The following is a 22,310-nucleotide window of genomic DNA, read 5'->3' on the forward strand; positions in this document are numbered from 1 at the left end:
ATTGTAGCTTTCTGGCAAATTATTCAGAGTTAGTGTCAGAAAATAAGGACAGACATTTCAGTTTCAGACTTCATACCCTTTAGAAAATTCATGCTGATACAAAACCTGTTTTTCTATCAATTTTCTAAGGTGGTAAGAGCAATATTTAAAAAGTGTCCCTATTTGGGGGCCTTTGTCCCCCCCCCCCATTATTGGTGGCTTTGTCCAGATTTCTTGCTTTAACAGGTTGAGAGGTATGCGCCAAAGTACAATCGTATGATGAATATTCACCAGGCCACTTGATAATCTGCATGGCTTGTAACTCACCCATGATTAACTTGCAATATCACACGGGATTGTCCTGTCAATCACGCAGGCCACGCTCATTCCTGTGTGAAAATTGCGGTGGGTTAATGTTCTAATACAAAGCCGGGCAGTCTTCAAATTAGTGTACAGAGACTTGGCACTGGTTTTATAATTATACTTAACCATATTAAGTCTGTATCATGCGATCACCACAAAACCCAGAAGGCAGTGGGCGCAAATCAAAGCTAAACAAGTGCAGCATAGAACTACACTCAGAGACCGTTTTATTAAGTGTCTTTCAAAAAAAATGTGTTTATATTTGCATTTTTATTTATTATAACTGGATACTGGAAAAGTTGCACTTCCAAACGACAGAACACTTTCATGTTTCTTTGCCCCTTTTTTAAGTGGCAGATGGGCGTTGGTTAGATGACATAATTTCTGGATGGCATGCAATGCGACTGGAGAGAGAAAAATATTTGTGAAGCAAATTACAGTAACAGACAAAATGTTAATAGGCTGTTTTTTTGTTTTTGTTTTTTTGTTTGCTTCTTTGTTGTCATGCATGCTAGCTTTTCTTCCACTACAGGTTAGGTCTTGCTGTGAACCCTGTGTGATTCTAGGTTTTTGCAGTTAAGCTATTATTTTAAATAGTGGAAATAAATACATTTCATTTGCTTTGTCATTGTTGGTGATGTTTTATAGGCTGCATTAATATTAAATGCAGCAATCTTCTTTGCCTGTGCCTGGATTTGTATATGCATGCTTAGTGTTTACCTTCGATAAGCTCTTGTTGGTTAAACCAATTGTTTTGATCTCTGATACAGAGGGTTATGACTTCTAATCTTAACCAAGTTGATGTGCATTACATTCAAGAAATGCACCTGATTAAAGGTGCGTATTGAATGGTTATGATCGTTGTCGCACTTGGCAATAATCTTGTGTAATACTTAGAGAGTTGGGACTGTGACACATCACTGTTCTGTATCTTGCCAAGCATGCTTTTATCTGTTTGTTTTTGATATATCACGTGTTCACAGAAAGATGTCTGACATACAGCTGTTCTGTAGCAACTGATCTGAAAAGTAGAGAATCCTGTTGGTCTCAGTTCTTTCAAAGTCATGCTACATCCTCTTTTCAAATCATGCTGAGTAGAATGTCTTGTACTGTCAGCATCATTTTATCATAAATACATTTTCTGTGGCATTATATCTTGTACAGTTCATCTTTGAGTTTTCAACTGTAAAAAATATAGGATTTTAGTTCTGGATCTGTCTACAGTCTGTGCTGATGATAATCCTGTGTGGTGGTGTGTGGGTGTTCATCATGCCTCATTTTAACTTTCCTTGGCTTATCTTGCCTTGCCATTTTTTTTCATTATCAGGTCTTTGCGTAATTCACGCATAAGCTTTTTACAACACTATTTGGTTGTTGCCACAGTGATGTTACTTTTTTGGGTCTAGAAATTTAAAAATTGAGTTTGAAAACTGTTGTGCATTAAAAACTACATAGTCAGTTCTATGTATATCAAATATGCCTAATATTGAAAAGATCTTGAGTGCGTGGAAAAATAGTTGTAGCTGATGCAGTTTCATTTGCTAGGACTCTGCAATTGTCAGCAATCGTTGTTAAAAGATATTTGCCAATGGGCAAACGGCCATAAAACATATCTAGTCATTTTAGTCACAGGCTTGTTGGGAGTTGTAACATGTTTACAAGAATCGCATAGTCCAGATTTAGGTTTGCCTGGCAGGTCAGATAACTGAATCACTGCTGCAAACATAGATGAAAAAAAAATGCTCTGTTTCTCCAATAAAATTTTGGTTCCTACTATTTGTTGATGTGACCAGTGTGTTAACTGTAACTCTGATCTTTAATGCTCACCCCTTTTAAGATCACTTCCCATCTGGTAACTTTATGAGGCTATGTTCACAGTAAAAACATTTTCAGAGTTCAGACATGAGGTTTCATTGATAATATAACACTACTGTTCTGGTTATATTTTGATTTAATATTTTGTCTATTCAATTTGCATTTGAATGGTGGTATCCCACAACGCCATCAGAGTGGGTGGGGTTACATAATTCTGTATGCAAATTTTGTTAATCAGCATCCAGATTTTTGGCCACATGTACTTACTTTTCATGCGCCTTTGTCCAGATTTGTGATGTTTCCAGCATGCGAGGAATGACTGACTGTGTGTTTGGGCCACTGTGATGGCTATCTTGTTTTGTTCTTTTCTCCTCAGCTGTCATCTGTGTGGAGAACGATAAAGGTTTTAAGAAATGCACGGCTTGTGGCTACAAGCTACCAACTCACGGTACACATAATAGGTGAATGTACTGCCTTGGCACATCACATCTTAAAATCAAGTGTAGCATTTGTATGGGATTTTGGTCTAGGGTGCTTAACAAGCACAGAGCTAAATTGGTTTTGAAGGGATTGTTGCCCTCGGCAGATGTTTCTGCGCTTTCCACTTTCCCTTCACTGAGGAAGAAATCTAAAGAGAGATAGGGGTTGGGGTAAGGAAAAGGACCCAAACGTTCAGAATAAATAAATGTAGGGATCACAAGCAACTGGACCCCTGGTCCTTCTGATCAGCCTGACCTGAAGATCCACTAGTTTTAGGCACCTCCGACTGCTTAGGCTTCAGGAGGACAGAGCAGACCCTGGCACTATTCTTCTACTCTGCCATCTTGGGAGAAATCTGCATTCCTAGCTGTGAGTATTCTCAGCTTCTTTTTAGCTAAGGATGGGTCTGGTTTAGGTAGGCAACACCCCCTTCTCTCCAGTTACCCTCAGGGAGCTTTCGCCTGAGTAATTCCACTTATCTGCCTCTGATCCAGTCTTTTCTGGTTTGAAATGGATAGTCTGATCCCAGGTCTGCAAGAAAATCGTCAAAGCCATCTTTTTTTGGCTTTGTCAGCTCTGTCTCCTGGTTCATTTGAGAGGTTTGAAATCTTTGGAAGTAGAATACTTGATGTGCTCCTTCTTGCAGGTGTAGAGTCAGTTAGGGCTCCTTCCTGGTGTCAGTGCCGGAGGGTTTGGCTCCATCCTTTCCTTTTCTTCCCCGGGCCCTTTACCTTTGGAGTTTATGGATCTGGTCACTTTGCTATCACTGTGGTCTGCTTTGATGGCTTGGCCGCTCCAGACACTGACCCCTTCCTTTTCCTTCCCAACTCCATTCATGTTGGAGGCAAGGGTGCCTTGGAGCCAAGCGTTCAGGGATGTGGTTTTGGGGTTAGGTTTGACCTTACAGGTTTCAGAGTTGTCCCTCCCCTTTGGGGCTTCAGTACCCAACAGTTGGGCTCCAATCTCAACATCAGAGCAAGTTGGGTTGGACATGGAGACTGACTTTTCCTTTGGGCTTTCTGGCTCAAATAGTGTTGGTCTCGGGCATCTGGCCTCGACTTTGGCCTTTGATGCCGTAGTGAGGACTTTCTCCAGATGTGAAATGGAGTATTCAGCAACAAATGGTCTTCTTCCCCTTTCATCAGCATTTGGACCTGGGGATGAGCATCCATTGGCTCTGGGACAGCCCACACCACCTGGATCCAGGGTCCCACACCTCTTCCATGTCTTTTCTAGACTGTATGGTCCAGGAGATATGTTGGAAGAGCCATTGCAAGAGGAAATGCACAGATTCTCCAAAAGAATATGTATTTCATTAAGGATACTGACCACTATGAAGAAGAGGGTTCCCTTGAATCCCCCTACAATTACATTACCTTTAATTATTGCACCAGTGCATGGGCTAAACCACTGAAGCCCCTCTCCTGAGGCATTTGGCACTGGCTTACCCATATGCTGGGTGGGCCCCTCCAGACATAATTGTCAATCTGGTGTCCCAGAGGGCTTGGAGAGAACCACATGTGGTAGAAGCAATCCCCAAGAAGCCTGACAAAATCTTAACTCTGCCAAAAGGCCAGCCACATTAGGATAAGGAACCTGTAGCTGGCACGATTATGGTGGCAGCAGTCCCCAAAAAGGATATTTTAGAGTGGAGTTCCTTGGTCCAGCCACCAGAGTCCAGGGCTTTGGACTGTTTAGTAAAGCATACTCACACCTCAGCAACTTTTGGGCTGAGAGCTCTTAATTGTTTGGTGCAGTTAATGAGACTTCCGCATGACCTTGTGTGAGAAGCATCAAAACTAGTCGACACAGCCAGCCTCAGAGATTCAAAAGACACTGAAGGTGCAGTTCTAAAACATGCAATCTATTTCTAACTTGTCTGTGCACCTACTCTCCAATGCAGCCTATGGCATATCACATGCAAAGGACACTGGCATTGCCATGTGCTAGCATGCTTGGATGCAATTATGTAATTTTTTGGGCTGCTTTAAGGCATCCTTTATCAACACCCTGTTCAGTTCTTCTCTTTTTGGCCCAAAGGTCAAGGACATGCTAACTAAGAGCAAGCAGTATGGTAAGACATTGTCTGCCATTGGAGTGCATTTTGCTACCCCTAGGAAACAGAATGGGGGCAAGTGCCTCTTTTTTTTTTTTCCATAAGTCACAGCAGTCTCTTCAGGATGCACCTGATGAAGGTTCTCCTTGCAGGGGGGGGGGGGGCAGCAAGAATGGGTGCTGCCCGTGCGGCAGTGGTGGTCCACAGAACCAGGGCTTTTGTGGAACTTTCTCCAAAAGGCCTTTTCAACCTACCTGAAAGTTTTCCCAGTTGTCCTGCCTTTGAAGGCAGTTGAGGGCCACGTGACTCTCCACCCAAAAGCTCGGGAGGTCATCTCCCTCAGATGCATGGGTATTGAGTTATATTCAGTTGTTATATGGTTCCATTTTTGTTTCCACCATGAGAAACAAGGAAATCACTTCCAGACATTCCACTCTATCAGAGAAGAGAGAAAGAGCAGTCAATATTTGAAAGCTGCTGGCCAGTGTAGTCATCCAAGAGGTCTCACCAGACTATTGAAGTTCCGGAGTCAATTCCAGATTCTTTTTTGGGTGCCAACGAGCAAGGACCTCAGACAAAATTTGGATCCAAGTTGAACAGTTATGTCAAGCACAACCAAGTTCCAGGTCTACTTTTGCTGATGGATGATTGGATGTGCTTTATAGCTCTCAAAGATGCTTACCATCTAGTAAAGATAGTGAGGCAGTCCAGAAGATTTCTGCCATTTCTGGTGGGGGGGGTCAATCATCATTTCTGATCACTGCCCTTTGGTCTCACCACAGTCCCCAAGTTCAAATGCACAGTAGCTGTGGCAGTCTGGTTCAGGTTGCAGGGGTTCCAAGGCTTTCCATACCTAAACAACTGTCTCCTTTCCGCCTCCATGAGAGCATCTCCTGTCAAGGCTAAAAGCTCCTTACTCCAACTGTCTGCCCTTGGAGCTCACACCGAACATTGGAAAGTCCAGTTTAGGGCTGGTCCAGGTATTAGAGTTCACAGGCTGCCATTTGGATATGGTTTCTCAGACAGCAAATCTCCCAATCCACAGGTTAGCCTCTCTTCAAGCACAGGCTTCTTGGTTTATCACAAACGTCCAGCCTCTGTGATTCTAAGGATCTTGGAACACATGGCAGCATTCATTTGCATGATGCATTTGTTGAGGTTCCATATGAGCATCCTGCAGGGGATGTTAACACCCCAGTGGTTGTACTTAACACATCCCATGGATTTTCCTGGTTGCCATAGCAAGCAGTTGGGCTCAAGGATGGCAGTTGTCTGAACCCCCTCTTGTCACCACAGGGCAGCCCTTCATTCTCCCCCAACCGCAGGCCATAATCACGACAGACTCCTCTCTTCTGGGGTGGTAGCATTTCAAAGGGAAGACTGTCTAGGGAACGTAGTCATCCTCTGAGGCCAATCTTCACATCACTGTCTTATAGATGAGAGCAAACCTCCTAGCATTGCAAGCATTTCAGGACCTCTCCCCAAGGATAGTTGAAACTGACAATGTCTGTGATATGGTACATGGACAAGCAAGGAGGAGCTCTGTTTTATTGTCTTTGTTAAGCCATGAAGGTGTAGCAGTGAGCGATCTCCTCTCAGTGGGTTTTGATTGCAATGCACATCCCAGGGAATTCCTACATCTTGGCAGACCATTTAAGCAGGAACATTTTTCGTCCTCACGAGTGGTCTCTGAATCCAGATGTAGCAGCTCAGATTTTCCAATGCTGAGGCACCCTTAGCTGTAATCTTTTTACCACCTAGTCAGACACGAAGTGCAGCAGTTTTTTTTATGCCCTGGTTCTCCCGGAAGGACAGTAACTGAGGGACGCTCTTTTTTATGCTTGGCCGCAGGTTCTTCTTTATGCCTATTCACCATCTCCTCTCATAATAAAATTCCTTCAGAAAGTAGCCCATTGCACAGTGATTGTAATTCTCATTGCCCTGATGTCCTTCAAGATTGCAACTGCAGTCATAACATATGGGTTGTCCTGCCTCAGGCAGCCCTCGGTCGGCCGAATTCCAAAGTCTGGGTCCGGCGTCGGCTGGTGTCGCCTCCTCTCCGACGTCACCACGGCTGGAGTATAAAGGCATCGGCCGACGCCATCTTCTTCAGTCTTTCTTGCCGCGCGGTGCCCGAAGCAGAAGCAGTTCGCAAGTGCCGGTCGGTCAGCTCCTGTGTTTTCATTACCGAAGTCATCTAAAAGCTAAGTACCCCGTTGGGGAACATTTATTCTTGCCTCAGCCGATGTCAGAACAAATTGAGAAAGTTAATAATTGTTTGTCTTGTGGTAAACAAATACCTCATAAGGACTTCCATTCTCTCTGCCTTCCTTGCCTGGGCCCAGACCACGACGTCTCGGCCTGTGCTGCCTGTGCCTGCTTTAATAAGCGCACTCTCAGGCGCCGGGCAGAATTCGCCGAGGACTTTTTCGGTGAATCTTTTGCGTATATCATGCCGTCGGATCAACCGACTACCCAATCTGCTAAAAAACGCAAGGACCGGGACCGACATCCTCGGCCGGCGTCCACTACCGATGCTACTCCCTAGTGCTCCGGTTCCTTCGGAAGTGGTAAATCTACCACTCCAGGCCGATGACACAGCGTTAACACGACCTTCGGTCTCGGAGATCTCTCCGGTGCCGGTTGTTGATTTTCCTCCGGAAACCGAAGTTCTGGATCTACCCGACACCATTTCTGTGGACAAGGTTACACCTGCACATGGGGCTGCTAGGCCGCCTGTATCCATGTTCATCAAGGCCTTTGCACGTGCTAAGGCCGCCAGTCAGGCCAAGGCCCATCCTAGACCTACTGCCCAGGCCCCTTCTTCTGATAAACAAATCATGTCTCTGGCTGCTGATCTTATTTCCCTTATCAGGGGGTCTCAGCCTCATCCGGAGAGGGATTCTCAGCCACCTGCAGAGAAAAGACCCAGAACTGAGCAGGCGGACGACCTCTCTTCGGATGAAGCCTCTGGGGATTCTGATCATTCTGATACCCAAGAAGAATCCTTCCAGGCTACGAGGACTCTGATGCTGAGGAATCAATTCCTTCTGCCTCCCCTCCAGAGGATTTCTCATTTGGTGAAGTCCTGCATTCCATGAGGGAACATTTTCAATGGCAGGGTCAGGAATTCTCTGACTCCAGGAAAAGGCTTCATACCTTCCTCAAGCTTCCCCAGCACAGGCCTTTAGCTATTCCACCTGTCATGGATGTTTTGGATGATGTTTTCTCTGACTCCAGTGCTAACCCTGATTCTCTTCCTCCGGCTCCTGTTAAGCCGGACAGATATTATAGGGTCCCTGACACTCACAAGCACCTTTTTAAGGCCCACTCTGTGGATCTAGAAACTATTTCACAGGGCCCCAAGGGAGTGGCTACCTCCTCTGCCAAAAACCCACTGCCAGCAGACAGGGAAGCTAGGTCCCTGGAGAGATTGGGTAAAAAAGTATATACTTCTACTACCCTGGCCATAAGGTCACTAAATTGCCTTTTTCACATGTTTCAGTACCAGGATTTTCTCCTGGATGATTTACAGAAAAGGTTAGCCTCTCCTGAGCCTATTGATAAAAAGGCATTGCAGGATCATATACATAACACTCAGCAGGTTAATAACCATTTTCTTCAGTGTGGTTATGATGCACTGGAAGCTTCTTGTAGGGCAGCTATGACTGGGGCTGTGATACGTAGACATGCTTGGTTAAAGGATCAGTCTTTACCTGACCATGTTAAAGTAAAGTTACTTGATGCACCTTTGGAAAAACAGAAGCTTTTTGGTGCTAATGCACAAGATGTATTGAAATCCATAGAGGAAAAAGCAAAGTCAGTACAGACAGTCAAGGATTTCCTTCAGGTTCAGCCACCCAGATTCAGCAGAAACTGGCCTTCAAAGAATTGGTCCTTCCCCGGTTCAGACAAGTTTCAAAGGGGAAAAAGCAGACGTGCCCAAGGTAGAGGGCAATACCGAGGATCTTTACAGGGGACGCCAATGGCAACCTCCAAATCAAAGAAGTGGTACGGACAGTTCAGCTGTACCACAAGGACAATCGCAATGACTTGATTTTCATTCCGCCTACAAAGGTTCAAAGAGAAGCACCCTTGGGCGGAAAATTATCTTTATTCTCTCAAAACTGGCATATCTTAACCAAGGACAACTGGATTCTGGATTTGATAGACAAAGGTTACAGATTCCACTTCCACACATTACCAATAAGACAAGGCATGCCAAACCTGCCACATCATCAAAGGGCAGAGGCACTCTCTCAAGATGTTCTTCATCTCACATTGCTGTAGTCCTTACATATGGGTAGTCCGCTGTCCTCGGTCGGCCCGAATACCAAAGTATTAGGCTGACGTCGGTCAAGGAGCTTAAAACTGACATCAGAACGTCAGGGTACAAAAGCGCATGACCGACGTCATATCCTCAGTCTTTTTTGCCGCATGGTCCGATGCAGAAGCAGCATTGCAAGTGCCGTTCGGCGTTCTGAAATTTTTCGAGTTCGGAGTTTCAGACCGAATCCAAGTTGGCTAAGTACCCCGTTGGGAATATTTTGGTTTTTCTTGCCTCAGTGTATTACCGGATGTCAGAAAAAGTGAATAATTGTATTTCTTGTGGGAAACAGATACCGCATAGGGATTATCATTCTTTGTGCATACCTTGTTTGGGGCCTGAGCACGACGTAGTCGGGTGTCGCTTTTGTGCTAGGTTTAATAAGCGCACTATTAAGCGAAGGTTGGATTGTGCTAGGCTGGTCTGCAATTATAATATGCCGTCGGATACTCCGACGCCCGCTTCCACGAAGAAGCGCAAAGACAAAGCGGTTAAACCCAGGCAAGATGAGTCGTCCGTTCCGGACGCCGGTTCTTTAGAGGCTTCAGTGGAACCGGTGGTTCCGATGGAGGCTTCTCTGGAGTCTCAGGGGGAGACTTTGATTTTGCAGGATGTGGCCTCTCACGAGGCAGGTCAGGCTGAAGGGGCTTCTCAGGTTTCTGTACTCCCCTCCCTTCCCAGGGTGGTTAGGCCCTCTCCTTCTGTTTCCAAGGCTTCTTCCAGAGGCAGGCCAGGTTTGGCTTCTGTTGGTGTCAGTCCTAGTTCAGCAGCGTCTGTGCCTAAGAAGCACATGCTTAAAATGGCAGAAGATTTGATTACTCTGATTAGAGGTTCTTTGCCCCCTCCTGATAAGAGGCTTAGGGTGGAGCCAGAGTTGGAAAGTTTTGAACAGGCTTCGGATGTTTCAGAGTCTTCGGCTGAAGACTTGCAGGAGTACACACCTTACTCTGATTCTGATGCAGAAGATTCCACTCCTTCTGCTTCTCCTCCAGAGGATTTTTCTTTTTCAGAGACTCTTCATTCTATGAGGGAACATTTTAAGTGGGAAGGTCAGGACTTCTCTGATTCACGGAAAAGGCTTAGGGAATTTTTGTTTTTACCTCAACATAGACCCTTAGCTATACCCCCTGTTCTAGATGTTGTGCAAGATGTATTTTCAGAGGCTTCACTTAATCCTGATTCTCTGCCTCCTGCTCCTGTTAAACCGGATAGGTATTACAGGGTGCCTGAGGCTCATAAATATCTCTATAAGAGTCCTAGGGCAGACCCAGAAACTGTTAGTCAGGGACCTAAGGGTGTCAAGGCCTCTGTTGTAAAGAATCCGGTACCTCTAGATAAAGAGGCCAGAGCTTTGGATAGATGGGGAAAGAAGGTCTATACATCTTCTACCTTAGCAATGAGGGCTTTGAATTGCCAGTTTCATATGTTGAAATATCAAAATTTTCTTCTTTCACAATTGAAATCTAAGGTGGATGCTCTGGCAGAAGGAATTGACTGTAAAGAATTACAAGATTTGGTGCATGTCTCTGAACAGGTGGGTAAGCATTCTTTACAGTGTGGTTTTGATGCTTTGCAGGCCTCTTCTAGGGTGGCTGCCACTGGTTCAGTTCTTCGCAGGCACGCCTGGCTTAAGGATCAGAATTTATCTGACCATGTTAAGACAAGGATTTTGGATGCTCCTTTGCAGTCTGAAGTGTTGTTTGGTCCACCTGTGGAGTCAGTCTTGAAGAAATTGGAAGACAAGGCTAAGTCTATGCAGACTGTTAAAGATTTTTTGCAAGTTCAGCCTCCGAAGTTTAGTAGAAATTGGCCTGCTAAGGGGTGGACGTATCCTTCTTCTGATTCTCAGTCTAGGGGTAGATCTAGATGTGGTAGAGGCAGAGCTCAGAGTTCCTTCAGACCTAGAACATGGAGTTCACCTGCACAGTCTTCGAGTGAGGGCAGGGGCCAGTCCTTTCGTAAACAGGCCCAATGACCTACCTTTTCAGCTACCAGATTCTTCTTGCCTGGCAGCACCTTTAGGAGGACGGTTGGCACTCTTCAAGGAAAATTGGATTTTAATTACCCAAGACAAATGGGTATTGGATATCATACACCAAGGTTACAAGTTTTATTTCCATACCTTACCTCCTTTCAAAGGCATGCCAGACGTTCCTCCTCAGCAAAGAATAGAGGCTCACAAACAGATTTCTCTACTACTTCAAATAGGAGCTATACAACCGGTCCCTCTGCCAGAAGTGGGCCTAGGATTTTATTCTCGCCTGTTTCTAGTACCAAAGAAAGGGAACACGTGGAGACCAATTTTGGATTTATCTATCCTCAACGCATATCTGGACATTCCCAAGTTCAAAATGTTGACGTTACAACAGCTTTTACCTCTGCTAGGCAAAGATCACTGGATGGTGACTCTGGATCTCAAGGAGGCTTACCTTCATGTTCCTATCAGGCCCAGTTGCAGGAAGTATCTGCGTTTTCGGGCTGGGATTTTTCATTATCAGTTCTCTGCATTGCCCTTTGGCTTATCTACTGCGCCCAGAGTGTTCACAAAGGTTCTGGCTCCAGTGGTAGCTTTCTTCCGGCTAAGAGGAATACAAATCTATCCTTATTTGGACGATTGCCTGATTCTGGCTCAAGGAAAGGAAGAACTTCTTCATCATTTACAGTATGTGATGGCAGTGTTAAGATGCCTAGGGTATTCTGTGAACGAAATAAAGTCCAGTCTAGTACCCTCTCAGGACATGTGCTTTCTGGGTGTGAGACTGAATACAGCATCCCAGATGGCCTTTTGACCCCGGACAAACAAAAGAATCTTTCTTTACTTCCATCAATTGTCTCGTCAGTCCAGGCTGACTGCAAGGACAGTCCTTCAAGCCTTGGGGTTCATGGCATCTTGTATTCTGGTACTTCCCAATGCCAAACTGCATATGAGGAAGCTACAGTGGTATCTCAAAAATGTATGGACGCAACACTGCCAAGATATGGACACTGTCATTCAGATAATACCTTGCATTCAAAAGGAATTTTTGTGGTGGGCTCAGGAATGTCACCTAAACAAGGGACTCTCTGTGACCCGACCAGAGGCGAGTCAGATTCTAACGACAGATGCCTCGGACAAAGCTTGGGGAGCTCATCTGAATGGAAAATGGGTACAAGACACGTGGCCTGCCAGACTTCAACATTTACATATCAACTTGAAGGAGATGTTAGCAGTCCAATTTGCATTGATGGCTTTCAAGGATTTACTTCTTCCAGGGCAGGTGTTGATTCAAACAGACAACACAACTGTCATGTGGTACATCAACAAGCAAGGGGACACATTCATACCCTCTATGCAGACAAGCAATGATTTTGTGGGAGACTGCTCTCAGTTTACAGCTAAATCTTCAGGCAAGGTTTCTGCCAGGAGCACAGAACTCCTTAGCAGATGTGTTGAGCAGACAAATTATGGATCCCCACGAGTGGAAATTGGATCCTCATGTATTTCAAAATTGACAGTGTTATGGGGAACTCCAGACATAGATCTGTTCGCTTCTCCACTAAATTACCAGCTGCCAAAGTTTTGCACAAAAAGGTTTCATCCCACAGCTTGGAAAGTGGATGCTCTCTCATTCAATTGGAGCAATCTTCACGTGTATGCCTTTCCACCACTGCCTCTCCTCCCAAAGGTACTCCTGAAGGTCAGACAGGACAAACCAACCATGATTTTAATAGCTCCGGATTGGCCTCGACAGCACTGGTACCCATTACTGAGAAGTCTGGTACGGGAGCCTCCATGGCCTTTGCCTTCGGTTCCACACCTGCTGTCTCAGGAGAACAGTCATTTACTCAATGTCAAACTTCACTCTCTGCATCTAACAGCCTGGCATATTCTGTTTTAAACCCTGGAGGGTCTCAGCTTCCACAACAAGTTTTGAATGTTATTTTGGAGGCCAGAAGGCCTAGTACAAGGAAAGTTTATGCAGATAAATGGAGGAGATTTTTAATTTGGAGTACAGCAAAGGACCTTGATGTTTCTAAACCTAATTTAAGTGTTGCTCTTCAATACCTTACTGAGTTATTGGACAAAGGTTTGTCCTTCTCTATAAAGGTTCATGCTGCAGCAATTTCTGCTCACTATGACTGTGACCCACCATTATTTTCTCATCCTTTGTTTAAGCAATTCCTTAGAGGGGCAAAGAATATAAGACCACCACGTAGAGCTCCTACTCCTGCTTGGGATCTCAATTTTGTGTTGGAGAAACTCACTCTACAACGTTTTGAGCCTGCAGCGACTGCCGAGTTGAAATATTTATCATGGAAGACTGCTTTTTTGTTGGCCATTACCTCTGCGAGAAGGGTTTCTGAATTACAGGCCCTTATGGCGGTTGAGCCTTTCTTAATTTTCCACAAGGATAGGGTGTCTTTGCACTAACCCTTCCTTTATGCCTAAAGTGGTTTCTAGTGTGGCTTTAAACCAAACTATTCATTTGCCTACTTTTTATGCAAACCCCCAAAATAAAGGGGAGAAGATTTTGCACACTTTGGATATACACAGACAGTTGCGATATTATTTGAGCAGAACTAAAGGGTTCAGGCAGTCTCAGCAGTTGTTTGTTTCATTTGCTTTGGGTTCTCAGGGCAAACCTGTTTCAAAACAAACTATTTCTAAGTGGATTGGTTTTTGTATTGCATTCTGTTATTCCCATCATGGTAAGGAGATTCCAGCTGGGATTAGGCCTCATTCCACTAGGGCTACTGCCACTTCTACAGCTTTTAAGGGGTGGCTACTAAAGATATTTTGGAGGCAGCTACTTGGAGTTCAGTGCATACTTTCTCTAAGCATTACCACCTTCCACTTTACTCTAAATCTAGGGCTGGATTTGCCACTGCAATTTTACAGGGCATTTTGGCAGCTCCTAATGCTTTATAGTTTTGCCATCCTCCCTTACCTCTGCTTTGGGATTCTACCCATATGTAAGGACTGCAGCAATGTGAGATGAAGAACATAGTACAGTTTTGTACCTACCATAAATGTAGATGTTCGAAGATCCACATTGCTGCAGTCCAATTTACCCTCCCTCCTTCCCCTCTGTAGTTAGAGGTGGTTATGTGGTTTGGGTTGTAAATATTGTAAATATGGTTAGTGCAGGGGTGGTTGGTTGTTTTTTGGCTTTGGCCTTTCTTTTTAGGGCCTTCTGACATCTAGGGCAAGAAAAGACTGAGGATATGACGTCGGTCATGCGCTTTTGTACCCTGACGTTCTGATGTCAGTTTTAAGCGCCTTGACCGACGTCAGCCTAATACTTTGGTATTCGGGCCGACCGAGGACAGCGGACTACCCATATGTAAGGACTGCAGCAGTGTGGATCTTCGAACATCTACATTTATGGTAGGTACAAAACTGTACTTTTCCAAGCTGTTAAGTATAAAAGCAATAGAAAGGGTTCCTCCTCAGGAGCAAGGCCAGGGATTTTATTCAAGGCTGTTCCATGTTCCAAGAAAAGAAAACAAATGGAGACCCGTACTGAACTTGTCATCTCTAAACACTTTTCTCATAGTGCCAAAGTTCAAAATGCTGACGTTGCAGCAACTCCTTCCCATGCTGGGCAAGGAAGGGGTCTTGGCTGGTCACTCTGGACCTCAAGGAGGCATACCTGCATGTCCCAATCAGACAAAGCTGCAGAAGATACCTCAGATTTCTTGCAGGGACAGAGCATTATCAATTCTCAGCATTGCCGTTTGGCTTATCTACTGCGCCCAGAGTGTTCACGAAATGCCTGGCATCAGTAGTGGCACACTGCAGACTGCAGGGGATTCAAATATACCCCTACTTGGACGACTGCCTCATACAAGCAGACAACAAACAAACCTTAAAAGAAAATTTGGACTATGTCATGCATCTACTGCAGGCCTTGGGATACACGGTCAACATTCAGAAGTCAAAACTACTGCCATCCCAACAGATAATATTCTTAGGAGCCAAACTGGACACAGAAAACCAAATGGCCTACCTCACAGAGGAAAAACAGCAGCAGTTACCAGAGTACTTCAAAGGCCTATCAAAACTCTCCCAGCTGACTGCAAGGAAGATCCTGCAGGCCCTGGGGTTCATGGCATCTTGCATCCTTCTGATACCTTTGGCAAGACTTCATATGAGAAAGCTGCAATGGTATTTAAAAAACTTATGGTCTCAACACAGCCAAAGCCTAGAGGACATAATCCCACTTATTCCATGTCTGCAAAAAGAATTTTTATGGTGGGCTCAAGCCAGTCAGCAAAACAAAGGCATGGCTTTCAACAGACCTCAAACAGGCCAAATGATTACAACAGATGCCTCAGACCATGGATGGGGGGCGCACATGGAGGACAGATGCATTCAAGGGCAATGGACCCCAAAGGAAGACATCTGCACATAAACCAAAAGGAAATGTTGGCAGTGATGCATGCAATCGAGACTTTCGAAAAATCACTACAACAAGGGCATTTACTGATAAGGACAGACAACACCACTGTCATGTGGTACATAAACAAGCAGGGAGGCACTCATTCTTATCCCCTCTGCAGGCTAACAATGCTTCTCTGGGAAAAATCCCTGAGCCTGAAGATACATTTACAATCCCAGTTTGTACCAGGCAAGGACAATGTACTGGCGGACAACATGAGCAGAAATTTCATGGATCCACACGAATGGATGCTGCATCCTCACATTTTCTCTCAACTGACAAAGACATGGGGAAGACCGGATGTAGATCTTTTCGCCTCCCACTTAAATCATCACCTGAAAAAGTTTTGCACAAGGACTCACCATCCTCTAGCCTGGAAGACGGATGCCCTCTCCTTCAGCTGGAATTCTCTAAAAATGTATGCATTCCCTCCTCTGCCTCTGCTGACCAAGGTGATACTGAAGATCAAAGCAGAACAACCAACAGGTATTTTGATAGCTCCAGACTGGCCAAGGCAGCACTGGTACCCATTGCTATTGACCATAACTCGGACCAAACCATGGCCTCTGACCCTATGGCCCCTGCTTCTAACACAACACAATTACAGGACTGTACATCAAGACCTGAAATCATTACATCTGACAGCCTGGAGGCTAACATGATTTCTCCACCTAATTCTCTATCAAAATCGGTTCAAGAAATCCTGCTGGAAGCACGCAGGCCTTCCACAAGAAAAACATATTCAGCCAAATGGAAGAGATTCAGCATCTGGAATACCAACAGGGGTCAGGATACAGCATTACCGAGTATGCCTCAGATTTTAGAATACTTGGCAGAACTACTTCATACTGGGCTTTCATACTCTTCAGTAAAGATTCATGCCTCAGATATCTCAGCAAAATACAACTGTGACCCTCCAGTGTTTTCTCATCCTTTGCTAAGACAGTTTCTAAGAGGAATAAAGAATATCAAACCTCCCAGAAAACAGCCAGTACCTGCATGGGACCTCAATTATGTGTTGGAAAAATTAACTCTTCCTCCATTTGAGCCAGTAGCAAGTTCAGAAATGCAATGTCTTTCATGGAAGACGGCCTTCTTTTTGGCAGTCACATCTGCAAGAAGAGTTTCGGAGATACAGGCACTCATGGCAGTGCCCCCCTTCCTCATTTTTCATCAAAACAGAGTTTCTCTAAGAACCAATCCTACATTCATGCCCAAAGTTATTTCCAGGGTGTCTCTAAATCAAGCTATTCACCTGCCTGCATTCTTCCCCAATCCTCAAAATAGGGGGGGAAAAGCTACTGCATACTTTGGACGTACACAGACAACTGCGTTACTACTTGGACAGAACTAAGGCCACCAGAAAGTCTGACCAACTGTTTGTAGCCTATGCTGCTGGAGTGCAAGGAAAAGCAATCTCCAAACAAACAATTTCAAAATGGATTGGACATTGCATCAGATTCTGCTATTCTCTCCATGGAAAAGGTGTGCCAGCCAATATTAGGCCACATTCCACCAGAGCTATGGCCACTTCCACAGCTTTCCTAAGAGGAGTGGCAACAAAGGACATTTTAGAGGCTGCTACATGGAGCCCCGTGCATACATTTACCAAGCACTACAACCTGCCCTTATATTCCAGATCCCGAGCAGGCTTTGCTTCGGCAGTCCTACAGGGGATTTTAGCTACACCATCCTTATCATAGTTCCATCCACCCCCAGCTTGGCTATGGTATTCAACCCATATGTTATGACTGCAGTTGCATTCTTGAAGGACATAGTACAGTTTTGTACCTACCATAAATGTAGATGTCCGATAGATATGCAACTGCAGTCGGATTTTCCCTCCCTGCTACCTCTCTGTATCCTTCTTTTTGGGTCCATACTCCTTTTCCCATTAGCTGGGGGTATTCCTATGGTGTATCTGTTTATTACTGTTGTGCATGTTTGGGATTATTTTTATCCATTTACCAAATTTAGCCTTCCTAGGAGGGCACCTGGCATCTGGGGCAAGAAACACTGAAGAAGATGGCGTCGGCCGATGCCTTTATACTCCAGCCATGGTGACGTCGGAGAGGAGGCGACACCAGCCGACGCTGGACCCAGACTTTGGAATTCGGCCGACCGAGGGCTGCCTGAGGCAGGACAACCCATATGTTATGACTGCAGTTGCATATCTATCGGACATCTACATTTATGGTAGGTACAAAACTGTACTTTCTGGCCCCCAACTAATTTGGTTCCCTTTCTATGACCTCATCTCTGTCATCCACCCTGAGTTAATTTCCCATTCAGTGGGGATCTCTCAACTAACCTTCATATTCTCAAGCTAACCACATTTTTTTTTCCAGTTCCTGTGATGACCAGGAATCCCAAGCTGTCTGACAGAGTTATCAATATTTTAACCTCTTCCCAGAAACCTTCTGCACAGAAGATCTGTGCTAGTAATTGGAAACTCTGTGGTTTAGGCTTCGGCTAAAAGTCTAGACCCCTTTTCAGCCCCACTTGAAGTGATTCTGGATTTCCTTGCTGTTCTCTTTCAATGTTGTCTGAGTTCTGCCAGGTTTTTCAGCTGGCTGCAATTTCTAATTTGCATGTTGGCAGAGTTAATACTCCTGTAGCTGCCCTAAAGATTTCTAAGGGCTTCTTGTAGGGTATGTTGTGGCTGCCAGTTCAAAATCCCATACCTCCTTGGGATTTGTCTTTGATGCTGCAAGCAATAGCCAGTTCTCCTTTTGAACCTCTGACCACCATACTTTTAAAGTTATCTTGGAATACTGTCTTCCTGGTGGCTATCAAATCAACAAGATACATCTCTGAGCTGCAAGCTTTATCTTCTGTTCCTCATTTGATTTTTCCATAAGGGCAGGGTTACTGCCAGGACCGATCCCTCCTTTTTCCCAAGGTTACCTCAGAGTATGCTGTGAACCAGCTTATTTGCCTGTGTTCTTTCCAAACTTTAGTAATAAGGGTGAATATTTGCTGCATTGTAGGGATGTTCATAGACAGCTACAACACTGTTTGGACAGCACCAAGGCCTTTAGAAAAGCAGAGCAACTCTGTTACCTTTTCCAAGGCCAGACTGGGCAAGCCAGTGTCAAAAGCAGCCCTATCCAAATGGCTTTCTGATCAAATTTCCTTTGTGTACAGCTTGAGAGGAAAGTCCTTACTGGAAAAACCTAAAGAACATTAGACCAGGACAGTGGCTACTTTTGCTTTTTTCTCTAGAGCTTCTGTTAATGACATTTGTGCCACTGCTACTTGGGCTAGTACTCATTCTTGTGTCCCATTATAAATTGGATGTGTAGTTGAGGTCCAGGACCTCTTTGGTTCTACCATTCATCATGTCGATTGTTCTCTCCTAGGACTTCCCTGGGATGATAAGTGGCTGGAGACTGTGTCCCAGAGGTTGAAGATGGGCAGAAAAGACATCAGATACGAAAGTTGTGTACCTCCCCTAACCAAGCCATGTTGTCTGTTTCCATCTGGTTCAACACTCTCTCCCTCTTATCCCCCCCCCTCATTTTGGGGGTTTTTGCTGTCTAAGCAAGTGGATGGCTGGGCCTTCTGGAATTCCCCTTCAGGGCCTGTGTTAAGCTCCTGGAGTTGTCCTTGCAATTTTACAATATCTCTGTGAGGAACAAACTCAATCCGAGGTGTATGAGGGGAGTAGTGTATTGTGGGTACAGGCGGAGCTCTGGAGTTGCAGTCTGGGAAGGGCTGGCATTTTGTCAGTCTCTGATCCAATAACCCACTTGTTGAACCAGACAAACAGCCAACATGGCTGTATCGTTATGGTAAGTACATAACTTTCATTTTCTAGTCACATGCTGAGGTAGTCTCTGAGCATGCACAGCTCACTGTTGACTTTTTTAAATGCATTGGTGACATTTACATTTGGGTGTTTATATATTTTTAAGTGCATCCCATTTATGGGAGCCATTGGTTATATTCATTCATACACACACACACACACACACACTTGTACAAAAATGGAGAAAATGAATGGATTACTAGAGATAGCCTTCCTGAGAAGGTAGAGATGAAAACAGTGGAGGTGTTCAAGAATACATGGGACAGGCATAATGCAATTTTCATTACAAGCTGCAGGAAGTGTGCTGCAGCTTATATATTAGGTAGACAGAAATGCTCAGGCTAGTTGGGTAAAATAGTCTTTATTATCCATCAAAATCTATATTTCTAGAAAAAATTTACAAGAAAAAATAGGTATGGGTTCATTGTTACTGAGTTTAGTTGCACATTACTGTTCAAGGAAGCTTTCTGATATTGCCCAACTTTCGACATTGTTTGACTTTGGACTGGGAAAATTTGTCTGGTTTTATTAACTTATTGCTGCTTCTGAGGTGGAAGAGGAGCAAATGGTTGAAGTTCACAGACAAAGAATGCTGAAGTGCAACTTGACCTGCTCACATAGGACAAGTTGTGCTATTCTGACTTAATGCAATTGATAGTCATGCAAAAATATATGCAATCACTCAGTTGTGCACTTTGTGCAGCTGTTGAATGTCCTACTATCCTCCACAGGAAACTAGTGCAGGTTACTTACAACACAGCATACAGGCACATTCATTTCGTACCACAGGTATACAAAGGCAGGCATACTGATATACAAAGAGACTCAGCGAGGCAGACGCAAGCACATATACACCAAACACACTACTACACAGAGGAATACAGAAAGCTAGTACTGTAAAATCTGCATCCATAGGCTGTCTATCCATATGAGCCACAGATCACTTCAGTCACTGGGTATCATAGTCTCACAGTAAGCACTCAAACATAGAAAATCACACTAACCACACATGCTCTGTCCTGGTAACCACATGCATGCACACGCACACACAATGCAGACTGCAGTACTGACCTAGATCAAGCTGCTGTGCTTTGCCTTGCCCATATTCTCCCATTCAGATGCATAGGTGCCTGTAGCTACATTTGCCATGTTCACTTACACACTGCATGCAGTGCTATGCATTGATCTTGTATAGTGCATACAACAATGAATCACTGTAATACACACACATCCTCGCAGAGCAATGCACCTGGATGCCCAGGGAGATATTTAGCATAGGTTGCACATACAGACTGCCACATTTACATGTGGCTCCAAAAACCCAGTGTTGCACTATTTTGCAGACGAGCTGCTTGAGTCAGTAACCCCTTGCAATGTGCACAAGGTAACTTGCCTGACTTTGTGTACTAGGAGTGTCTGTCAGTTCCAGGGAATGTCTACGGTGAAAGGCAGATTCAAAAGTTGAAATTGCAAATGTTGAAGAGTATTTATACAATACCAGTTTGTCATTTTTGGCTGCTTTAATTGCATTACATTAAATATAAATGTTGTACCATATGTGTTGGGGGGTGGTGGTATTTAAAGTTTCACCTCTACTTTTGGTGCTGTTCATAAATGGCTCTGCTGTTGTCTTCTAATGCTGTTTACCAGTTTCGTAGATTGTTCTCACCGTTATCTTTCATTGTGCTGTTTTAGGATAGCATTGCAGAAGGTCCAGACATCATGATGTTTTACAAACCATCAGAGCTGCTGTATGAAGACCCAGTTCTCACTGTTGAGGGACTTCCACCACTGAAACTGCAGCCACATGTCAAGCCTTTGAGATCTGTGTTTGACTTGTACCGAAAGCTCAAACAGTGGGAGTCTTAGTTTTAGTACGAAAGCTTTTGATGGTGGTACATCCTAGTTACTGCTAACTGTGCACTTGATGAGAAGGACACCTCTTCAGCATACCTTGCCTGCATTAAAATGGACTTAAAATTAAATGTTTAGATAGCATAAACATAACTAAATCTTAATATTTTTGTATCTTTCTGGCTGGGAAAGAATGTTTTTTTTTTGTGTGTGTGTGTGTGTGTGTGTGTGTGTGTGTGTGTGTGTGTGTGTGTGTGTGAAGTGTCATTTAACTTTCCTTTTCTTTTTTGGGACAACAGAAATTCTATGGTCTGTATGTAAACATGTTTTTTTTCTTTTGGAGCAACATAACAGGTGATATTCATAGCACTACTGTACCAGGTATGGGGACAAGTGTTCCTAATATCACTTGGAGGACACAACAGGTAAGGAGAAAGGAGCACCCCTGGGGCATTTTTAAGATGGAAAGAACACTTATGCTCTGAAAATCCCACTTACAGAAAGACTGTAGTAAGAACCGGCACACAGCTGACATCTCTACATGCCAGCAGCTGGGTTATAGGAAACCCCAAAATCTTCATGTGGCAGGTTTTCTTTGTATACTGAGTAGCACACAGTATGGCATTGTTTAAGGTCCTGGGCCACTAAACTGGTTTCAGATTCATTATTAGTCAGCTACCACTTATGTGCCCATATTGCTATTTATAAATAGATCTCTGGTTTCACATGACTAACACAGACAACTGAAGCCAAACAGTGGAAGTGACACTAACTAATCATGTCACATGTTTAGAACAGGGCAACTAATGCTGTTGAAACAGAAGAATGCATGCATGTAATAATATTTCTTGTGAAGCTGTAGCAGTTGTACAGTACAGGTGCAGCTTTTGGAAGATGGAGAATGCATTTTGAGAGTCTTGCTGTCCATTTGTCACATGTAAATGTCCTAACTGAAGTCACTGTTGCAAAACTTTCCCAAGATTGTACATCCATATGACCTCAGCCTGTGTAAGCACAGGGATATGTAGGTGGACATACAAGCATAATTTCTCATACTGTCTTGCCACCAGCCCAAATGCAAGTCGCATATCCATAGGACTGATTGTAGTTTGTTGCTATTGCTTCACGTAAAGTGATATTAGGTTCCCCGTTGGGGAAGCTTCCTTTTACCTTTCTGAAGTGTTTTGCTTACTGGTATTGGAC

At 44.3% G+C, this 22,310-nt stretch overlaps 1 protein-coding gene across 1 annotated transcript in view; it reads left to right on the plus strand.

Moving 5' to 3' along the window:
• PPP1R35 (protein phosphatase 1 regulatory subunit 35) overlaps positions 1-21,286 on the plus strand; it is a 400,482-nt gene extending 379,196 nt beyond the window's left edge. Inside the window, exon 5 of the mRNA XM_044077343.1 lies at positions 20,949-21,286. Within this exon, the coding sequence (XP_043933278.1) occupies positions 20,949-21,122 (174 nt within the window). The 3' untranslated portion in view covers positions 21,123-21,286. The remainder of the gene's footprint in view (positions 1-20,948) is intronic.
• Positions 21,287-22,310: the final 1,024 nt, after the last annotated feature.

Source organism: Protopterus annectens, chromosome 7.part0 (assembly GCF_019279795.1).
Source record: "Protopterus annectens isolate FY-2018-M chromosome 7.part0, PAN1.0, whole genome shotgun sequence".
NCBI classification, from domain to species: domain Eukaryota; kingdom Metazoa; phylum Chordata; order Ceratodontiformes; family Protopteridae; genus Protopterus; species Protopterus annectens.